Genomic DNA, 21,200 nt, shown 5'->3' on the forward strand with positions numbered 1-21,200 from the left:
TATTTTTTTAAATGAAGTTCTTAAGTTAGTTCATTTTTACACTCTCCTTCTTTACCTCCCTCCTTTTTTCCCTCCCTCCCTCCCTTATTTCTTTCCTTTCTCCTTCCCACAAGTACTTATTGAGCGGTTACAATGACCTAGGCACTCTTCTAGGCCTAGAGGAAACAACAGTGAGTAAGACCAGGTCCCCGCACCATCATGGAGCTTACCTTCTGGTGGAAGAGAGATATAATAGGCAGATAAATAATATGTAGTTTCAGGAAGAAACGATTTTATTTTATTAACTTTATGAAAAACAAAAAAGAGCAAAAGATGTGGTGGTTCCTCAAAACATTAAACATAGAATTACTATGTGTGGGGATTTAGCCACTAAGTCATGTCTAACTCTTGCAACCCCAAGGACTGTAACACACCAGACTCCTCTGTCCATAGGATTTGCCAGGCAAGAATATTGGAGTGAGTTGCCCTTTCCTTCTCCAGAGGATCTTCCCAACCCAGGGATCGAACCTGTGTCTCCTGCTTGACAGGTGAATTCTTTCAGATCAGATCAGATCAGTCGCTCAGTCGTGTCTGACTCTTTGTGACCCCATGAATTACAGCATGCCGGGCCTCCCTGTCCATCACCAACTCCCGGAGTTCACTCAGACTCACGTCCATCAAGTCAGTGATGCCATCCAACCATCTCATCCTCTGTCGTCCCCTTCTCCTCCTGCCCCCAATCCCTCCCAGCATCAGAGTCTTTTCCAATGAGTCAACTCTTCACATGAGGTGGCATAGACCCCAAACAATTGAAAGCATAGTCCCAAACAGATATTTGTACACATATGAGTGTACACTACTCACAATAACCAAAAGGTGGGAGCAGCCCAAGTGGCCATCGCTGGATGAATGAATAAACAAAAGGTGGTGTCTGCAATGGGATATTATTTAGCCTTCAGAAGGAAGGAAATTCTGGCATGCGCTATAACATGGATGAACTTTGATGATATTTTGCTAGTAAGTGCAATAAGCCAGAAACAAAAGGACAAGTATGATTCTATTTATATGAGGTACCTAAAGCAGTCAAATTCAAGAGATATAAAGTAAAATAGTGGTTTCCAGGGACTGGGGAAAGAGGAAAATAGAGAGTTATTTTTTCATGGGTACAGTTTGGGAAGATGAAAACGTTCTGGAGATGGATGATGGTGATTGTTGAACAATAATGAAAATGTACTTGGGGCCAATGAACTATACACTTCAAAAATGGTTAAAACATTAAATGTATATTTTAACACTAAAAAATTTTTTTTAAACCTTGAAAAACATAAGCAAGGGGCTGAAGTAGGAATGACTTTGGCTAGGACTGTCTGGGAAGATTCGTCTAAGGAGGAGGTTAACATTTGAATAGAGATTAACCAGAATGATGAGAACATGGAATGAAGAAAGGGAATAGTTTTGAATTTTCTTCTAAGCATAACCTTGAAAGGGTTTTGATCAGTTTAAATCAGTTTGATTTATCACTTTAAAATATTACACTGGCTGCTATGTGAAAAGTAGACTGAAAGGAGGAAATCTGGAAGCTAGCAGACCAATTAAGAGATGGTGGCAGTTATGTAGACAAGTGACTGGTGGCTCAGGTGATGTTGAGATGATAAGGGAGGTGGCAGGGAGTGACTGGATTCAGATCTATTTTCTAGGTACAGTCATCATGATTTGCTGGTGGTTGGATGGAGGAGGGGCAGCGAGGGAAAGAGAGGCATTAAGGATGATATTTGGATTTTTAACTGAGTAACTGATCGAAAGGCCTTGCCATCCACTGAGATGGAAATGACCACGGGAAAAGCTTGTTGGGAAATGGTAAGGGGTGTGGAGGGGCAATTGAGAGATGTGCTACATAAAAAGTGAAATCATAAACTCAGTGTCTAGCATAGTACAAGTACATAGAAGCCATTTATTAAATACTTGAATAAATGAATGAAACTGAATGGGATAAATGGAGGTAGGGAAGACAGAAGAAAGGAAACTAATTCCAAAATTTTACAAAATATGAAAAAAAATGGCAAAACAACATGAAAATAAAGACCCCAGGCTCAAATTTGGGAGAACCAGGTCCTAGTCTCAGAAAATATTTCCAAACTTCAGATTCCTTCCTCTTCTCAGCTTTTAATCAGGGCCCTCCCCCTTTCCTCTTTCACAGGAAATGTGCTCACACCTTTATTCGCCTAAGAGGGCAAGCCCATAATCCTTGCATCCCTGTGCCAGGTTGCAGAGCTCAGAACCCTGAAGCAGGTAGCAACCAATCAGTGAGCACCCGTGGCAAGGAAGAGCCAATCAGTGAGCTCCACCAGCTTTGCCCTTCCCCAAACCCATCACATAGGCTGGGCATCCCTGCAGGCCTTGTGGAACAACCCCTTTAACAGTCCAGACAGATTCTCATAAAGTCACTTCAGCAGAGCGTCTCAGTATTTAAGGGCATGGCTTCAAGCAAGCACAGACAAGGCTAGTTCAGGCCATGTATTGGCTGAACTTGTGCATACTGACCCACTAATTGCTCCTGCTGAGCTTTCAGGCTGGTTCCTACTGATAGTCACAAGGGAGGAGAGAGCAATTAGTGGGATGAAAATATTTTTAAAGTCACCTTCACAATTACAGAGGCACAGTGTAAAATGAGAAAGACCTGTGAAAATACTGTAACACAGCCTTGCCGTGCACTTTTTCACACATTAACCACTTTTGTCCTGGCTCTTCTACAGGGCTGAGGCTACAGAGCGTGTCTGCATCCATCCCCTCTACTGATTCTCTTCTGGCAGAGACCACCACACCGACAGCCATCTGGACCAGCTCTCCGCAAAGTCCTCCTGCCTCCCCTACCAGTGGCCCATCCAACAGCTCAGTCCTCCTAGATCCAACACCTGTCCCGACATCTCTACCCACAAAGAACATCTCCACAGAGCCCAGAGAAGAGCAGTCCACCAGCCCTGCCTCCAACTGGGAGGGCACAGACCCTTCACCAACAAGTGGTGGGGTCCACTTAACACCCACGCCTGAGGAACACAGCTCAGACACTCCAGAGGCTGGCGTGCCCACTACAGGATCACAGCCCCCTGCTGAGTCTCCCACACTCACCTCCCCTCAAGCGCCAGCCTCATCGCCCTTACCCCCGTCAACCTCACCACCTGAGGTTCCATCTGCCTCCATCAGCACCAGCCACAGCTCTGCTGAGACCAGCACCGAGCCCACAGGAGCCCCAACCACACCGGAGTCCCACACGGAGGAGCACAGCTCTACTCTCACACCTACTTCACATGCCTCGTCTGAGTCAGTGCCCACAGAGGCCACGCCTCAAGCAACTGTGCCCCCCAAAGTGACCTGTATACTGATAGACATGGAGACCACCACCACCTCCCCTGGGGTGATCATGCAAGAAGTGGAGCATGCGCTAAGTTCAGGTGAGTCTCTGGCTAGAATACGTGTCTTTGACAACACTGAGATACTAAGAATGGTGTTCAGTTAACCAGACACAATGGATTGAATTTGAATTTTGGAGTGCAACACCTGAGCTGAAGTTTAATTTGCAAGAATTTCCACACATGCAAACTTTACTCTCAGTCCCTTAATAATTTCCCCATGATAGTTCATTAACTCTGGCCAGTCTATATGATTTGTCTTCACATATGTCACAGGGAATGTAAAGGAATGAGACTGAGTAAGCTAAGGGTTAACAGCTTACTGACTTTGGATGGAGTTTCCTAGGTTTCAATTCCAGCTCCTGACCTTGAGCAAGTCACTTCATCTCTTTGTGCCTTGTTTTTCCTCATCTGTAAAATTGGGATAAAGAAGACTCTATCATACATGGTTCTTATGGAGATTAAATGAAATGACATATATAAGTGCTTAGAATAGTTCCTGGCAGGGAGAAAAGTACTCAGGAAATGTCAGTTGTTATTATGATTGTGCTCGATGTTTTAATGCCATATTTACCTCATGAAAACAGTCAAAGAAAGTAGAGCGGGGGTGGAGAGAATGCTTGTTATTTCAAGTCACTGATATATTTCATGAGAAAGACAGTAAATTCTATGAAACATCACATTTGTTTTTATTCTTCCAGCCACTCATAAAGTTGGTATTAGTTTTATCTTGATTTTGCAATCTTGGAAATTATGAGAGATTTAGGGTCTTTTCTGAGGTCACATGCATCTGACATTGAAGTGAAATCTGTACCCTTTGGGGTATTGGGCAGGAAAAGGCCTTAGTGGGAACACTTAGCTTCTTGATTAAGAAACAGTGACTTAAGAACAGCCAGAAGGTGAAAGAGAAAATGAAGCTTTAGCTCCTTGCCTTGGTCATCCTGCCAGGGACATAGACTCAGAGGGGAATATTTGTGATTGACTGAGCCAAACAGGACCAGCTAGGGTCAAAGAAACGGTTGTGACTGAGGAGAAATTAACATCTTCTAACAAACAATGAACAACCACTGTGAATGGAAATCTTGGTAAACAGTGAAGCTGGGGAGAAACAGAACTAAGATTGACAAGACATAACTTCTCATAGAAGAGCTCATAGTTTACTAAGGGAAAAAGTCCAGAAGACTTGCAAATTCTTATTTCAAAGGTCCAGCATATACCAGTGAGAGTCCCACCAAGAGTTATAGATATTAATATAATCAAACTGGGATAAAGGAATGAATTACAGAGTTACAGCTGGGGCATAAGAAAGGGGATCGTAATTGCAGAGCTGTCATAAGTCAGGCCTTGGAGGAGAGAAGGGTAAACCAGAACCCAGAAGGCGAATCCTGTAGAATAGACCACCTCAGGAGGGGCACTGACTCGGGCGAGGGACAAGGCTAACTCAAGGTCAACTTCTGGAAGTGAAGGGGATCAATGCTCTGCCCTCTCTCTCCCCTTGCCCTCTGATATACAGCCAGATGCCAAGGATGAGAAGCCTACTGTGGTCCATATAGTTCAGCCTCCTGGAGGGCGGGTCAGAGAGCAAAGTGGAGAAAGGTGGAGAGTGGATCTGGAAAGGCGAAAGGAGGAACTCACAGTTCAAAAATTGCTTCCTCTGTCCCCATTATCATCCTATTTGTACTGCAGCTAGCACTTGGCACATTGCATTTAGATGTGTCCTTTCAAGAATTCATCTGCCAATGCAGGAGACATAAGAGATGTGGGTTCAATCCCTGGGTCAGGAAGATCCCCTGGAGAAGGAAATGGCAACCACTCCAGTATTCTTGCCTGGAGAATCCCATGGACAGAGGAGGCTGGCAGGCTATAGTCCATGGGGTCTTCAAGAGCTGAACTGAAGTGACTTAGCATGCATGCACTTTTCTGTCTTGCTCTCTGCCACATCCCCACTTTCTGTCTCATGCTTTCCATGCTCTTCACTGCCATGAACATTTCGAGCCTGGACTTGGTATCTGGATCAGAATGGGTGTTGACTCAGTCCCTAACAAAGGTGCCATCCAAGGACAGGCTTGCAACCTGTGGTCCTGTCTCTTCTCTTTCTTAATTCAGACCTCATCACCTCCAGCATGGCATTGCATCTTCAGTTTTCTAACTAGTCTCCCATTCTCCACTCTCCACTCTCTCCTGTTCTGCCCTCTTCAGGGTACCATGGATGTAACGGACCAATATTCTGAGCACCTACTCTGAGCCTGGCATGCAAGAATTTCCCTAATCTGACACAACCTACTACTTTATTCAAGTCCGTCTTTTTTATAGGGAAGATTATCTAAGACAGACCTGTTCCACTGTTCTGGCTTGTATTTTAGGTCATGTGTCTTGATTTCCTCAACTCACAGACAACAAGGCTCAGATCAGATCAGATCAGATCAGTCGCTCAGTCGTGTCCAAATCTTTGCGACCCCGTGAATCACAGCACGACAGACCTCCCTGTCCATCACCAACTCCTGGAGTTCACTCAGACTCATGTCCATCGAGTCAGTGATGCCATCCAGCCATCTCATCCTCTGTTGTCCCCTTCTCCTCTTGCCCCCAATCCCTCCCAGCATCAGAGTCTTTTCCAATGAGTCAACTCTTCGCATGAGGTGGCCAAAGTACTGGAGTCTCAGCTTTAGCATCATTCCTTCCAAAGAAATCCCAGGGCTGATCTCCTTCAGAATGGACTGGTTGGATCTCCTTGCAGTCCAAGGGACTCTCAAGAGTCTTCCCCAACACCACAGTTCAAAAGCATCAATTCTTCAGCACTCAGCCTTCTTCACAGTCCAACTCTCACATCCATACATGACCACAGGAAAAACCATAGCCTTGACTAGACGAACCTTTGTTGGCAAAGTAATGTCTCTGCTTTTGAATATGCTATCTAGGTTGGTCATAACTTTCCTTCCAAGGAGTAAGCATCTTTTAATTTCATGGCTGCAGTCACCATCTGCAGTGATTTTGGAGCCCCAAAAAATAAAGTCTGACACTGTTTCCACTGTTTCCCCATCTATTTCCCATGAAGTGATGGGACCAGATGCCATAATCTTCGTTTTCTGAATGTTGAGCTTTAAGCCAACTTTTTCACTCTCCTCTTTCACCTTCATCAAGAGGCTTTTTAGTTCCTCTTCACTTTCTGCCATAAGGGTGGTGTCATCTGCATATCTGAGGTTATTGATATTTCTCCCAGCAATCTTGATTCCAGCTTGTGTTTCTTCCAGCCCAGCGTTTCTCATGATGTACTCTGCATATAAGTTAAATAAGCAGGGTGACAATATACAGCCTTGATGTACTCCTTTTCCTATTTGTAACCAGTCTCTTGTTCCATGTCCAGTTCTAACTGTTGCTTCTTGACCTGCATACAGGTTTCTCAAGAGGCAGGTCACGTGGTCTGGTATTCCCATCTCTTGAAGAATTTTCCACAGTTTATTGTGATCCACACAGTCAAAGGCTTTGCCATAGTCAATAAAGCAGAAATAGATGTTTTTCTGGAACTCTCTTGCTTTTTCTATGATCCAGTGGATGTTGGCAATTTGATCTCTGGTTCCTCTGCCTTTTCTAAAACCAGCTTGAACAACAGGAAGTTCACGGTTCACATATTGTTGAAGCCTGGCTTGGAGAATTTTGAGCATTACTTTACTAGCGTGTGAGATGAGTGCAATTGTGCGGTAGTTTGACCATTCTTTGGCATTGCCTTTCTTTGGGATTGGAATGAAAACTGACCTTTTCCAGTCCTGTGGCCACTGCTGAGTTTTCCAAATTTGCTGGCATATTGTGCAGCACTTTCACAGCATCATCTTTCAGGATTTGGAATAGCTCAACTGGAATTCTATCACCTCCACTAGCTTTGTTCGTAGTGATGCTTTCCAAGGCCCACTTGACTACACATTCCAGGATGTCTGGCTCTAGGCCAGTGATCACACCATCGTGATTATCTGGGTCGTGAAGATCTTTTTTTACAGTTCTTCTGTGTATTCTTGCCATCTCTTCCTAATATCTTCTGCTTCTGTTAGGTCCATACCATTTCTGTCCTTTATCGAGCCCATCTTTGCATGAAATGTTCCTTTGGTATCTCTGATTTTCTTGAAGAGATCTCTAGTCTTTCCCATTCTGTTGTTTTCCTCTATTTCTTTGCATTGATCACTGAAGAAGGCTTTCTTATCTCTTCTTGCTCTTCTTTGGAACTCTGCATCCAGATGTTTATATCTTTCCTTTTCTCCTTTGCTTTTCACTTCTCTTCTTTTCACAGCTATTTGTAAAGCCTCCCCAGACAGCCATTTTGCATTCTTGCATTTCTTTTCCATGGGGATGGTCTTGATCCCCGTCTCCTGTACGATGTCATGAACCTCCGTCCATAGTTCATCAGGCACTCTATCTATCAGATCTAATCTCTTAAATCTATTTCTCACTTCCACTGTATAATCATAAGGGATTTGATTTAGATCATATCTGAATGGTCTAGTGGTTTTCCCTACTTTCTTCAATTTAAGTCTGAATTTGGCAATAAGGAGCTCATGGTCTGAGCCACAGTCAGCTCCTGGTCTTGTTTTTGCTGACTGTATAGAGCTTCTCCATCTTTGGCTGCAAAGAATATAATCAATCTGATTTCGGTGTTGACCATCTGGTGATGTCCATGTGTAGAGTCTTCTCTTGTGTTGTTGGAAGAGGGTGTTTGTTATGACCAGTGCATTTTCTTGGCAAAACTCTATTAGTCTTTGCCCTGCTTCATTCCGTATTCCAAGGCCAAATTTGCCTGTTACTCCAGGGGTTTCTTGACTTCCTACTTTTGCATTCCAGTCCCCTATAATGAAAAGGACATGTTTTTTGGGTGTTAGTTCTAAAAGGTCTTGTAGGTCTTCATAGAACCTTTCAACTTCAGCTTCTTCAGCGTTACTGGTTGGTGCATAGACTTGGATTACTGTGATATTGAATGGTTTGCCTTGGAAACGAACAGAGATCATTCTGTCGTTTTTGAGATTGCATCCAACAAGCCTAAGAGACAAAAAAATCAGTAACAGAGCTGGGTCATGCCCCAGAAAGTTATAGTTTTAGGGAATATGATCCCCAGTAGGAACTGCAGAGTGAATGAATGAAGGAATGACTGAATGACTGGAGGAGAGGTGTGGCAAGTGAGAGGAAAATCCCTGAGGACGGTGAGTATACATTTCCTAGACCCAAGGGGGTTTATCCCTTATGACCTATTAAATCAAAGAATATTTATCTTGCATCCACCAGGACCCTATGCTTGATGCAAAGAAGCACTAATAAGTAGAAGACCTGTCCTCTGAGATTTTATAGCTTTGTAGTTGTTCAGTCACCAAGTCGTGTCTGACTCTTTGTGACTCCATGGACTGCAGCACACCAGGCTTCCCTGTCTTCACTATTTCCCAGAGTTTGTTCAGACTCATGTCCACTGAGTCGATAATGCCATCCAACCATCTCATCTTCTGTTGCCCCCTTCTCTTCCTGCCCTCATTCTTTCCCAGCACCAGAGTCTTTTCCATTACATCAGCTCTTTGCATCAGGTGGCCAAAGTATTGGCGCTTCAGCTTCAGCATCAGTCCTTCCAATGAATATTCAAGGTTGATTTCCTTTAGGATTGACTGGTTTTATAGTTTAAGTTAAAAGAACGAGCACAAGTAACACTTAACACCACTCCTTTGTTTCTTTTTTTTTTTTAATATAATGCCATTTATTTAGAGCACCTTTCATCTGAAGTGTGGTTAATTATCCTTATTTTATTTACTCCAGTGCAGGAAGCACAATGAGGCTAAGTGACTGCATTTCAGACTCGTTTGTTGACTATGAGGACTACTCCATTTCTTCTAAGGGATCCTTGCCCACAGTAATAGATATAAATGGTCATCTGACTTAAATTCTCCCATCCCCATTCATTTTAGTTCACTGATTCCTAAAATGTCGATATTCACTCTTGCCGTCTCCTGTTTGACCACTTCCAGTTTACCTTGATTCATGGACCTAACATTCCAGGTTCCTATGCAATACTGTTCTTTTACAGCATCAGACTTTACTTTCACCACCAGACACATGCACAGCTGGGCATCATTTCCTCTTTGGTTTAGCCTCTTCTTTCCTTCTGGAGCTGTTTCTCCATTCTTCTCCTTATTGGACACCTACTGACCTGGGGTTCTCATCTTCCAGTGTCGTATCTTTTTGCTTTTTCATACTGTTGTATACTGTTCATGAGTTGTAGGAGAGGAAGGGAATTGGGACCCAAGGAGAAGACAGGGCAGGGTAGACTGAGGTGCATACACCTGGGTTCCGCAGCTGCAAGCACAGAACTTGCTCTTGTCGAGGTCTCCAGTCCCCTCCACATTGCCACCTCTGGGGGTTAATTCTCAGTCCTGGTATAACCCAGCCTAGCACCGGACATGGATGGCCACTGCCCTTTCTGAAGCACTGTTTCCACTTGCCCTCTGAGACGCCTCTCTCTTGGTTCGTCACCTACCTGGCCGGCTGCTGCTTCCTGGTGCCTGTGGCCTTACTTCGCCCCCTCACCTTTCCACACTGGATCACCCCCAGGCCAACACTGCCTTCCTATCCCCCCCAGCCTCTCCACACTCCTTTTCTCCCCTCACTCCCCACACTCTGACCTCATCCTGCCTCCTGACTGAAATGCCATCCACATGCTGATAACCCAGAGATGTGAAATTCTATCCCTGTTTTCTTTCATTGAACTAAAGACATGTCAACACCCAGCTGTCGATGAACTCATGGTCTCCACTTGGGTGGCTCTTGGGTGGCTCAGATGTCATGTGGATCAGGTGAGCTGCTGATTTTCTCACCCCTCCGTGTGCTCCTCTCTCAGGAACCATGGGCTACTCCTAGACTCTTTTCTCACAGACGCTGCATCCGGTCTCTCAGAATTTCCCCTCACACCGCTGTCTTCTCTCACAGGTGGGACTTGAACACCCTGTAACTGATCCCTGCTCCCCACATCTTCACCAGAGAGATGCTTTTCAAGATCCAGGACAGATCCTGTCCTTGGCTTTAACACTCGTTTGCTTGTGCTTTACTTTCATCCTTTTACTTTTATATTGGAGTATGGTTGATTAACAGTGCTGAGGTCGATTCAGGTGCACAGCAGAGTGACTCACCGCACATATACATGTATCCATTCTCCCCCAAACGCCCTCCCATCCAGGCTGTCACATGACATCAAGCAGAGTTCCCTGTGCTATACAATAGGTACTTACTGCTTATAGCAGTGTGTACATGCCCGTCCCGAACTCCCTAACTCTCCCTTCCCCCTACCCTTCCCGGTTGGTAACCATAAATCCATTCTCTAAGTCTGTGAGTCTGTGTCTGTTTTGTAAATAAACTCATTTGTATCATATATTTTTAGATTCTGCATATAAGGGAAGTCATACAATATTTTTCCTTCTCTGACTTCACTCAGTGTGACAATGTCTAGGTCCATCCATATTGATGCAAATGGCATTATTTCATTCTTTGGGCTTCCGTGGTGGCTTAGATAAAGAACTACCTGGAGTGCAGGAGACCTGGGTTCGATCCTTGGGTCAGGAAGATCCCCTGGAGAAGGGAATGGCAACCCACTCCAGTATTCTTGCCTGAAGAATTCCATGGACAGAGGAGCCTGGCAGGCTACAGTCCGTGGGGTCACAAAGAGTCGGACACAACTAACAAACACACATACAAAATTCCATAGTACAGATGTAACATATCTTCTTTATCCGTTCCTCTGTCAATGGACATTTAGGTTGTTTCATGCCTTGGCTATCGTAAACAGTACTGCAATGAACATGGTGGTGCATGTATCCTTTCAGACCATGTTTTCCACAGATATATGATCAAGAGTGGGACTGCAGGGTCATATGGTAGCACTATATTTAGCTTTTTAAGGAACCTTCATACTGTTCTCCATAGTGGCTGTGCCTACATTCCATGTTGCTGGGGATGCTTGCACTTTTAAATCAGAGTAAAACCCGAAGTCTGTATCACATCTGCAATGATCAAAACTCCCTGAACCTGCCCTGTCTCTCTGCCTTCACCTGCTTCTGCTTTCATCAGCAAGTACACTGGCAATCTTACCGCTTCTTGAACAAATTGCCGACACTATTGCCCCAGGGCCTTTGCACTTACATGTCCCCATCAAGTCTTTAAAGGCCCCCTCCTTTTCATCAGGAAGGACTTTGTTTAGCTGTCCTCTGCTCAAGAGGCAGATACCTCTTGATACCTCATACCCTGTCTGGAATAGTCATCCCATCAACATGGGTCCCTGTACCCTACTTGCCTTTTGATCACTTACCACTTTCTGACATTATCTCATTTATTTAGTGAGTAGGTGTCTGTTTTCTGCCACCAGACTATCAGCTCATGAAAACAAGGGTGTTGTTCACAAAGAGGAACATCCCCAACCACTGTAAACGAGTCAATCAGCCAGTACCAGAGAAGCAATTTAATCTCTCTGAGCCTTGGTCTTCTCATCAATAAATGGAATAAACATAGTCTCCAAGTGATGAGGTTATTTAAAAGTTTAGTTGAGACAAGAAATATACAGCATAGAGGCTGTTGAGCCATGGCTCAGCTGATGCCTGTGCTTTTATTTTACTATTATTTACCACTATCAACAGCATGATTATTGTTATTATTCTGCTGTTGTGATTACTATTATCATTGTTACTGTCTTTATCATAATGAAGAATGATATTATCTTCAACAAAGTCTTATTGAACTTTCACTGGGAATCAGGCCTCTGGCTAGGCAGTGGGAATTTGGTGGTGAATGAAACAGTCACCCACCTTGTGGAGTTTACAGTGTTGTATGTACACAGCATGGCAAGTAGCCTAAGTCTGGTCAATCCTAGGATGTGTGGTGGAAGACACTGCTGAAGAAGAGGAAGGAAGATTTTAGGACCACTGTAGCAGGATGAGACAACTGACTTTACTTGATGAGCCACTGATGGTCACCAAAGGCTTTGGATCAGGGGAAGAAACTGTTCAGCATTATACTTTAAGAGTCCTCTCCCACTATTGGTGGGAATGCAAACTAGTACAGCCACTATGGAGAACAGTGTGGAGATTCCTTCAAAAACTGGAAATAGAACTGCCATACAACCCAGCAATCCCACTGCTGGGCATACACACCAAGGAAACCAGAATCAAAAGAGACACGTGTACCCCAATATTCACTGAAGCACTGTTTATAATAGCCAGGACATGGAAGCAACCTAGATGTCCATCAGCAGACGAATGGATAAGAAAGTTGTGGTACATATACACAATGGAGTATTACTCAGCCATTAAAAAGAATACATTTGAATCAGTTCTAATGAGGTGGATGAAACTGGAGCCTATTATACAGAGTGAAGTAAGCCAGAAAGAAAAACACCAATACAGTACACTAACGCATATATGGATTTTAGAAAGATGGTAATGATAACCCTGTATGTGAGACAGCAAAAGAGACACAGATGTATAGAAAGTCTTTTGGACTCTGCGGGAGAGGGCGAGGGTGAGATGATTTGGGAGAATGGCATTAAAACATGTATAGTATCGTATGTGAAACGGATCGCCAGTCCAGGTTCCTGCACCCATGATACAGGATGCTCGGGGCTGGTGCACTGGGATGACCCAGAGGGATGGTATGGGGAGGGAGGTGGGAGGAGGCTCCAGGATGGGGAACATGTGTGCACCCATGGCGGATTCATGTCGATGTATGGCAAAACCAATACAATATTGTAAAGTAATTAGCCTCCAATTAAAATAAATAAATTTAAAAAAAAAAAAGAGTATCCAACTGGTAGGAGTACATATATGTAAATTGCAGGGAGTTCAGGACTGCAAACTTGTAGACCAGTTTATACCTGGGTTCTGGTTTGCCATTGACACTGACAAACTATATTACTCACTACTCTGGCTTTAAGGGCTCTTCACTATAAAGTGAATACAAGAGAGACAGTCTTTCAGGGGTTGTGTATGTGTATGTGTGTGGGTTTTTTGTTTTTTTTTTTGGCTTACCATACCATGAAAATTGTTTATTAGAATCATCCTAAGCAGAGGAAATGAGATTCACATTCATATGAAGTTTACTGAGAATTTGCATATTTCAAAAATGGGCTAGTGATTCACACAGGTTATCTTCAGAACATTCAGAATCTTCATCTTATCTTCAGAACATTCCAGTGAAGTGAGCTGGATGGTATCTGTTCCTTTTTTTTCAAGATTTATTTGTTTATGTATTGGCATGGTTGGTCTTTGTTGTTGCACACAGGCTTTTCTAGTGGCAGCAAGCGGGGCTACTCTCTGGTTGCCGTGCTAGGGCTTCTCACTGCAGTGGCTTCTCTTGTTGGGAAGCACGGGCTCTAAAGCACCGGTTCAGTAGCTGTGGGCACAGGCCTTGTTGCTCCACCACATGTGGGATCTTCCCAGACCAGGAATCAAACCAGTGTCCCTTGCATTGCAAAGAGGATTCTTAACCACTAGACCACCAGGGAAGCCTGATATCTGTTCTATACATGATTAAATTGGCCAGAGAGGTTAAATGACCTAAGTTTTGACTTGAGTGACTTGGCCAGGATTCAAATTAATTCTTCTGAGGGACCCTAAGTCTTCCTTCCACCATACCCATCCTACTTGAATTCATAGAAATGAAAAGGTTGTAAGGATCCATGGCCTCCAGACCTGCTGTGAAAATGAGCCACATGAGATGTCAAATGCCCGGTGCCGCCAGCTGGGCCTGAGGGGCAGGGCTGCCAGATGGGAGGAGAAGCCCATGGCAGCTGCAGCCATCCCAAAGCAGCTGTGCAGACAGAACAAGTTTTCAGTTTTGTCTTTCAGTTTTTGTTTGGCTTTTGAAGGAAAAGAGAGACGTGGTGTGTTGTGTATGGGTCATCTTGTGTTACTAAATCAGAGTTCTTCAGGGGTGAAGACTGGGCCTGCGGTAAGTTTGTGATGTCCTGAACTAGATTGAGTGGTGCCATGCAAAAGCTTGAGAGGCAAACTGATATCGCACACAAAATTATATTCAAATCAGCCCTAATTCCTGCAAATGCAAAATTTCAAATTATACTCACTGTGCTTGTTGCAGACTGGATATTCTCTTTTGTCTGTAAAATCCAGGTGGCCCCTGGTCTTAGTCCGTCCTATGCTTTCCATTACAAAGAGAAGGACTCCTAAATGTGAAAATGGGTGAAGGCCTTTGAACTTTAAATTGCTAGTCTGACTCTGTATCTATTCATTACAAACTGTGCTAATAAATACCCTGAAAGAAAGGGCACCAGGCAGGCACAGATATCTAATCCTCTCTGCGTCTATACCTATGCAGGAGTTTCAGCTGTCAAAACACCTCCTTATTCCAGGCTAACTCTTAGGATGAAAACAGATTTGAAAAATGAATTAACTCCTAGAAAAGGGGGAAGAATCATTTTTAAAGTATACATAGAAAAATTCTAGGGATAAAAAAATATATCTTATAGTAAGTTAATGACCAGTATATTTAGATGATATATTCAAAATATATGAGGGAGGGATGATGATTTAACAAACAAACATAAAATAATGTTAAACACTTATTGATCAGATTCTTTCAGACTGCTCAGAATGCATCAGGGAACAATAATCCTAAAAAAGTATTGTATCTACCTTAGGCTCAGTTTTACAAATATTAAATCATGGTACATGCCCAGGCCTGGTGAATGGCACCAACATATTTTACTTCAATCCTCCATCACTGAATCCTGTTGGTTAGAACTCTTAATAGGTCCCAAGTTCATCCACTTCTCTCACTCTCATTTCCATGTCAAAGCTCCCGTAATCCCCCTGTGATAGCCCCTGACTGGTCCATTCATGTCCTCTCCTGCACCAATCTACCATCTTGCTGGTTCTCCACACAGAAGCCAGAATGATAATTAAACACAAATCTGATCAAAACATGTATAAACTCACTATTACCAACATCCCAGCCCCTCTGGGGCATCCACTGCTCTTAGGATGAAGTCTACAAGCCCACAGAGCCCCAGCAGGGGTAGGGCTCTGCCCACGAAGCCTGCCTCATCTCAACACCTACCCCTCCATCTCTCCATCTCCCATGCCACCTCTCTCCTGGTTCCATGTACCTGTGACTCTCCCCCTTGTCACAGGGCCTTTCTTAGCCTGGATGCTTCTACCTGGAACCTTCCTACAACATGTCATCATTTCACCCAGTGAATTCCAATTCACTCCTCAGGTCTAGGCTCAAACATCACCTGTTCAGGAAGTCTCTGCTGGGGCCCCCAGTCCAGCTCTGGACTACCACAAATTCAGTTGTTACAAACTCACAATTCAGTTCTTTGCAGTGTGCTTATACATTTATTTGTGTGGCTCTTTGTTCACAGCTTACACTGCTTTTTCAGGTACATGATGGGATGGGTGTTGTCTATTTGGGCTTACAAATATATCCCCAGCACCTAATAGTGTCTGGCTCAGAGCAGATGCACAATAAATGTTTGATGAATGAGTAAATGAATGGCTTTTAATGACTAAATACCAAGCTTTAGACAATAAAGATGTATATTCACCTCACCTCATAAGTTCTAAACTCTGAATTGAAAATGAAGAGAAATTAATCATTTTTACGTTATCTTAATCTGTTTTGTCTACTACGACAAAAATTCCATAAACTGGGTGATTTAACCACAAATATTTATTTCTCACAGTTCTAGAGGCTAGGAAGTTCAAGATCAAAGCACCAGCATTCCTAGTTCAGAGCTGGTGACTTACTGCTGTGTTATCCCACGGCAAAAGGGGTAAGGGCACTCTCTGAGGTCTGTTTCATAAGGACACTAATCCCTTTCATGAGGGTTCAACCCTCATGACATAAGAACCTCCCAAAGGCCTCGCCTCTTAATACCATCACATTGCAGGTTAGGACTGTAACATATGAATTTGGAGGGTACATATAAATTTTGGGATCCTGAAGACCTGAGCACACCCCTCTAATACACCATCATCATTGTTGTTCCATCACTAAGTCACGTTCGACTCTGGCCCCATGAACTGTACCCCACCAAGCTCCTCTGTCCTCCACTATATCCCAGAGTTTTCTCAGATTCATGTCCATTGAGTCAGTGATGGTATCTAACCATTTCATCTTATGCTGTCCCCTTCTCTTTTTTCCTTCAATCTTTCCCAGCATCAGGGTCTTTTCCAATGAGTTGGCTCTTCGCATCAGGTGGCCAAAGTATTGAAGCTTCAGCTTAACATCAGTCCTTCCAATGAATAGTCAGAGTCAATTTCCTTTAGGATTGACTGGTTTGATCTTCCTACAGTCCAAGGGACTCTCAAAAGTCTTCTCTACACACAATTCAAAAGCGTCAGTTCTTCAGTGCTCAGCCTTCTGTTTGCTCCAACTCTCACATCTGTACATAACTACTGGAAAAACCACAGCTTTGACTATATGGACCTTTGTTGGCAAAGTGATGTCTCTGCTTTTTAATACATTGTCTAGGTTTGTCATATATTTTCTTGGTCTCCAAAATCACTGTGGAAGGTGACTGCAGCCATGAAATTAAAAGACACTTTCTCCTTGGAAGGAAAGCTATGACCATCATTTTAGACGTCTGAAGGGCTGTCTACCACCATATGGGATTCTACCCACCCCATTCCTACCATGCTTCTCTTTTCCCATCATGCTGGCTCCTGTCTTTGGTCCCTGTGGACTGCAAGGCTAACAAGAGTATGAACTGGTATAAGCCCTCACTCACATTTTTTTCTTTTGTACCCAATTCTTTACACTAAAGCTAAACCCCTAAGCTTGCTAACAGTCATACACTCCCATAAGGAGCTCCAACTGTCAGATAATATTTTAGATTTAAAAATTTTCTGAACTCTACTACTTTTATTTCTCCTTTGGTTTACTTTTAATTTTTATTTTTTTAACCCCCAAAACATTTTGTATTGGGGTACAATCAATTAACAATGTGGGAGTTTTAGGTGAACAGCAAAGGGACTCAGTCATACGTATACATGTATCCATTCTCCTCCCAACCCCCCTCCCATCCAGGCTACCACATAACATTGAGCAGAGTTCCATGGTCTATACAATAGGTCTTTGTTGGTTATCCATTTTAAATATAGCACCGTGTACATGACCTTCCCAAAGTCCCTAACTATCCCTTCCCTTCCCCGCCCCCAGCATCCTTTGTTTACTTTTGCTACCTAAATCTTAATCTGGCTTTAAAATATTTACAAAACATCCTTTGAAAAATCTATGGCAAGATAATAAAATCAGCTAGTTACCACTGATGTTATCTAGTAGCAATGTAACCCCATCATATTATTTTAATTGTCTCAGTACCACCTTTCATTACATTTGGAAAGTTTGCTCCATGGAACACTTTCTTTCTTTCTGCTTCAAATATGTTCATCAGTCACATGTGACTAAATGACTAAGTGATTTTGGAAATGCTTCACTGAGGACATGGGATTTAGCTTATAAGCACAGCTGATATCATAAATGAATCTATGGCTTGTTGGCTCATTGGGAAAACTTGTTGGAATATACCTGATTCCACATCCAGACTGAACTCTTACTGTAATCTTCTGAATCAAAGGAGCATGTTTTTTGGTTACAGAATGCTAACAGGAACGTGAGACTAGATCAGCACTAATCCACTGTCTTCATCAGAAAATGTTCTACAACTCCCACCCTGGTGTGTTGAGTCAGGAATATTGCATTCGGAGAACACATGATGGATGCTAAGTTGACATTGTCCTCAGCATGCCTTGCTTCTCAGGTCCTCGGAAAGAAAAATACTGGCCAGCAAGAGACAGCATTTTATTCTACAGTATCTTGCTTTTGTCATCAGACCCACAGCCTTCAGGGATAGAATGCAAGCTCCAAACCCTAAGGTGAACTTAGTTTAAAGTCATAAATCTCAGTACGTCCATGGAAATGGGCCATCAGAAACGTTTTGCCATACTTTTGTTTGGTGAAATTATGAGGTCATTTCCTAGCCAAGCTCTAGAAGGGTAAAAATGTTACCCATAGTACAAACTTTGGCATCAGACTGCCTGGTTCAGCTCTCACCAATGCCATTGGCTAGATGGAAGACCTGAAGTTTATTCATCACTGAGTATCACGCTTTCCTCATCTATACAATGAAGGTATAATAGCACTCACCTTATAGGATTCTTTTTAGGATTAAATGAGACAAGTATACGAAGAGTCTCGTACATAGTTAACGCGAAATCAGTGTTAGCTATTATTATTATTACAGTTGGGGGTCTTATTCTCAGTGTGGATACCAACAAGAGTTTGACTCTTCTAGACTTTGACTTTTTTTTAACTTGAAAAAATAAAATGTTTGTAAAAACACCTCGAGATTCTCCAAGAGGATTATTACTATAAATATTAGGTAGTCAAGATCCATTTAAGCACCTGTTTATAACACAGTTCAGAAAAGGATAATCCACAAAGTGTGAAAGAGAAAAGTAATGATGTTCACACTGGAAATTAGTAGTTCTTTCATGAAACTTGGGAAATCCAAAGTAAAGAGGTAAAGAGTACAAACAACTAGAGATTTCTAGCTGGGAGAAGATAAACCATGGAGAAGAAAGGACACAGAAGCTGAGCTTGAAGGATTTTTCCCAGGCTCCACTTCCACCCGATGGTGGAGGATTAAGACCTAGAGCATGCCTTCTTTGCTTAACTGGCATCAAAGTTTGCAAATTACTTTCTTGGCAGCCTGAGTCTGGGAGAAATTAAAACTTGGTAAAATACAATCTCCAAAAGCAGGTTCCTACCTGGCTTTAGTGATTAATTACATGTAGGCAAAGCTAAATTAACTAATGGTTCCAGAGAGATCCTCAAGTTCTTGGGCTGCAGTAACTATACTGATGTCACTGCCCTTGGTCAAGGTGTTGAGACAGGTGACCTGAAACTGACTCTCTGCTTTCCAGCCAAGAGTCATTTTTCCATGACAGACTGGCATACTATTTGGCAAACAGGGTTAGAGCTCTGTCTTGGGCCCTGAGAAGCTCCTCCCTTCCTTCTTGATGCATCCTTGGAACCAAGAAAATGTCAGTGTGGAAAGTCTTATTTGCCAAGGCTAGGGAGTCTCAAAGGGATCTGAGCCTTCACCTGCAGACTAGATGAATCTCAAAAAGGGCATATACAAATTTTCTGGCTTATTTTTCTCTTCAGTATTGTTTTATCTGGAGAAGGAAATGGCAACCCACTCCAGTATTCTTGCGTGCAGAATCTCATGGACAGAGGAGCCGGGCAGGCTACCGTCCATGGGTCGCAAGAGTCAGACACGACTGAGTGACTACACCACTACCACCATTGTTTCATCTGTGGTCATGTCTCATTTTCATCGCTGGAATGCTAAAGAGATAGAACAACCAAAACGTTTTTCAGTTTTCATGGAGATAAATGGCACCTGCATCACATGATTTGCCCCTCTACGTGGGGCATCTGTAAAAGGGTGACTTCAGAGAGGAGATCCTCAACTTGGCCCCCTAAGTTGAAAGTCAGAAGCCACAGCTGACTTCTCAGCCTGCCTGCTGCCTTGCAGCTAGTGGTTCCCAGATGGAAAACTCCCAGGTTTTCAGGGCGCCCAGTATCTCTTTGATACTCTCAAGGCTAATTGCATTAAAGATAGCAGATAGCAGAGAGAGATCAGGATCTATTTACCTCTTTCTAACATGACCCCTCAGTAGAAATATCTTGGTCCTTCAGTCAAGAAACTTGATGACCCAACATGATACAGCTCACCTGCTCACACTACAGATCAGAATTTTCACAAGAGAAGAAGGAAACTTCTCCTCATCCACGACAAACAATAAAGGGGACTCTCTGATCTTTTTTTTTTTAATTAATCTCTAGAAATCTCTCCCATCCCAGTCCCTCAAAGATGACTCAGAGCCGAGATCCCCATCATGTCAAGGTGTGGTCCTCTCAGCCCAGTAGAAGCTATAATTCAGCTCCAGCTGAATTATCTTTAGTAAATCAAGCTTGGGGCTGGTGCACTGGGATGACCCAGAGGGATGGTATGGGGAGGGAGGAGGGTTCAGGATGGGGAACACATGTATACCTGTGGCAGATTCATTTCGATATTTGGCAAAACTAATACAATATTTTAAAGTTTAAAAATAAAATAAAATTAAAAAAAATAAAAGAGTAATGATAGGCTTATAAAAGGCTTCCCATGTGGCCCTAGTGGTAAAGAATCTGCCCGCCAATGTAGGAGATGTAAGAGATTCGGGTTCAATCCCTGGCTCAGGAAGATCTCCTGGAGGAGGGCATGACAACCCACTCCAGTATTCTTGCCTGGAGAATCCCCATGAACAGAGGAGCCTGGCAGGCTACAATCTATAGCATTGCAGAGTCAGACATGACTGAGGAACTTAGGCAGGCTTATAAACCAGGCACTGAGAATCTGTCCTGCAGGAGAGAACGAGAAGCAGAGACTGACATGTTTAGGGATAGACGTCAGGGCTTAGTTCCTGGCTTCAGGGTTGTTAATGGGTAAGAGACGCCCAGAGACTGAGACCTTTGTACTGTACTTCATGATGGACAAAGCATTTTAAATACACTAATTTGTAAAAGTGCTCTGAGAGCAAAGCGAGTGATTCATCAAAGCTGGGCACACAGTAAACATCAGCTGTGTGAATGATTGAATGAATTGCCACTTTACAGGGAGAGACAGGGCCACAGACACAATATGGAGGCAGGGAGCCATGAAGCAACTTGCTCCTGACTCTTCAGCTAGCGTGTGTATAAAGCCAGTCTTCCAACCCAGGTCTTCTTGTCGCAGAAATA

The 21,200-nt window shown here is 43.2% G+C and overlaps 1 protein-coding gene across 1 annotated transcript in view; it reads left to right on the top strand.

Moving 5' to 3' along the window:
- PARM1 (prostate androgen-regulated mucin-like protein 1) overlaps positions 1 to 21,200 on the top strand; it is a 129,292-nt gene that overhangs the window by 77,532 nt on the left and 30,560 nt on the right. Inside the window, exon 2 of the mRNA XM_019962927.2 lies at positions 2,733 to 3,428. Within this exon, the coding sequence (XP_019818486.1) occupies positions 2,733 to 3,428 (696 nt within the window). The remainder of the gene's footprint in view (positions 1 to 2,732; positions 3,429 to 21,200) is intronic.

Source organism: Bos indicus, chromosome 6 (assembly GCF_029378745.1).
Source record: "Bos indicus isolate NIAB-ARS_2022 breed Sahiwal x Tharparkar chromosome 6, NIAB-ARS_B.indTharparkar_mat_pri_1.0, whole genome shotgun sequence".
In the NCBI taxonomy this organism is placed as follows: Eukaryota; Metazoa; Chordata; class Mammalia; order Artiodactyla; family Bovidae; genus Bos; species Bos indicus.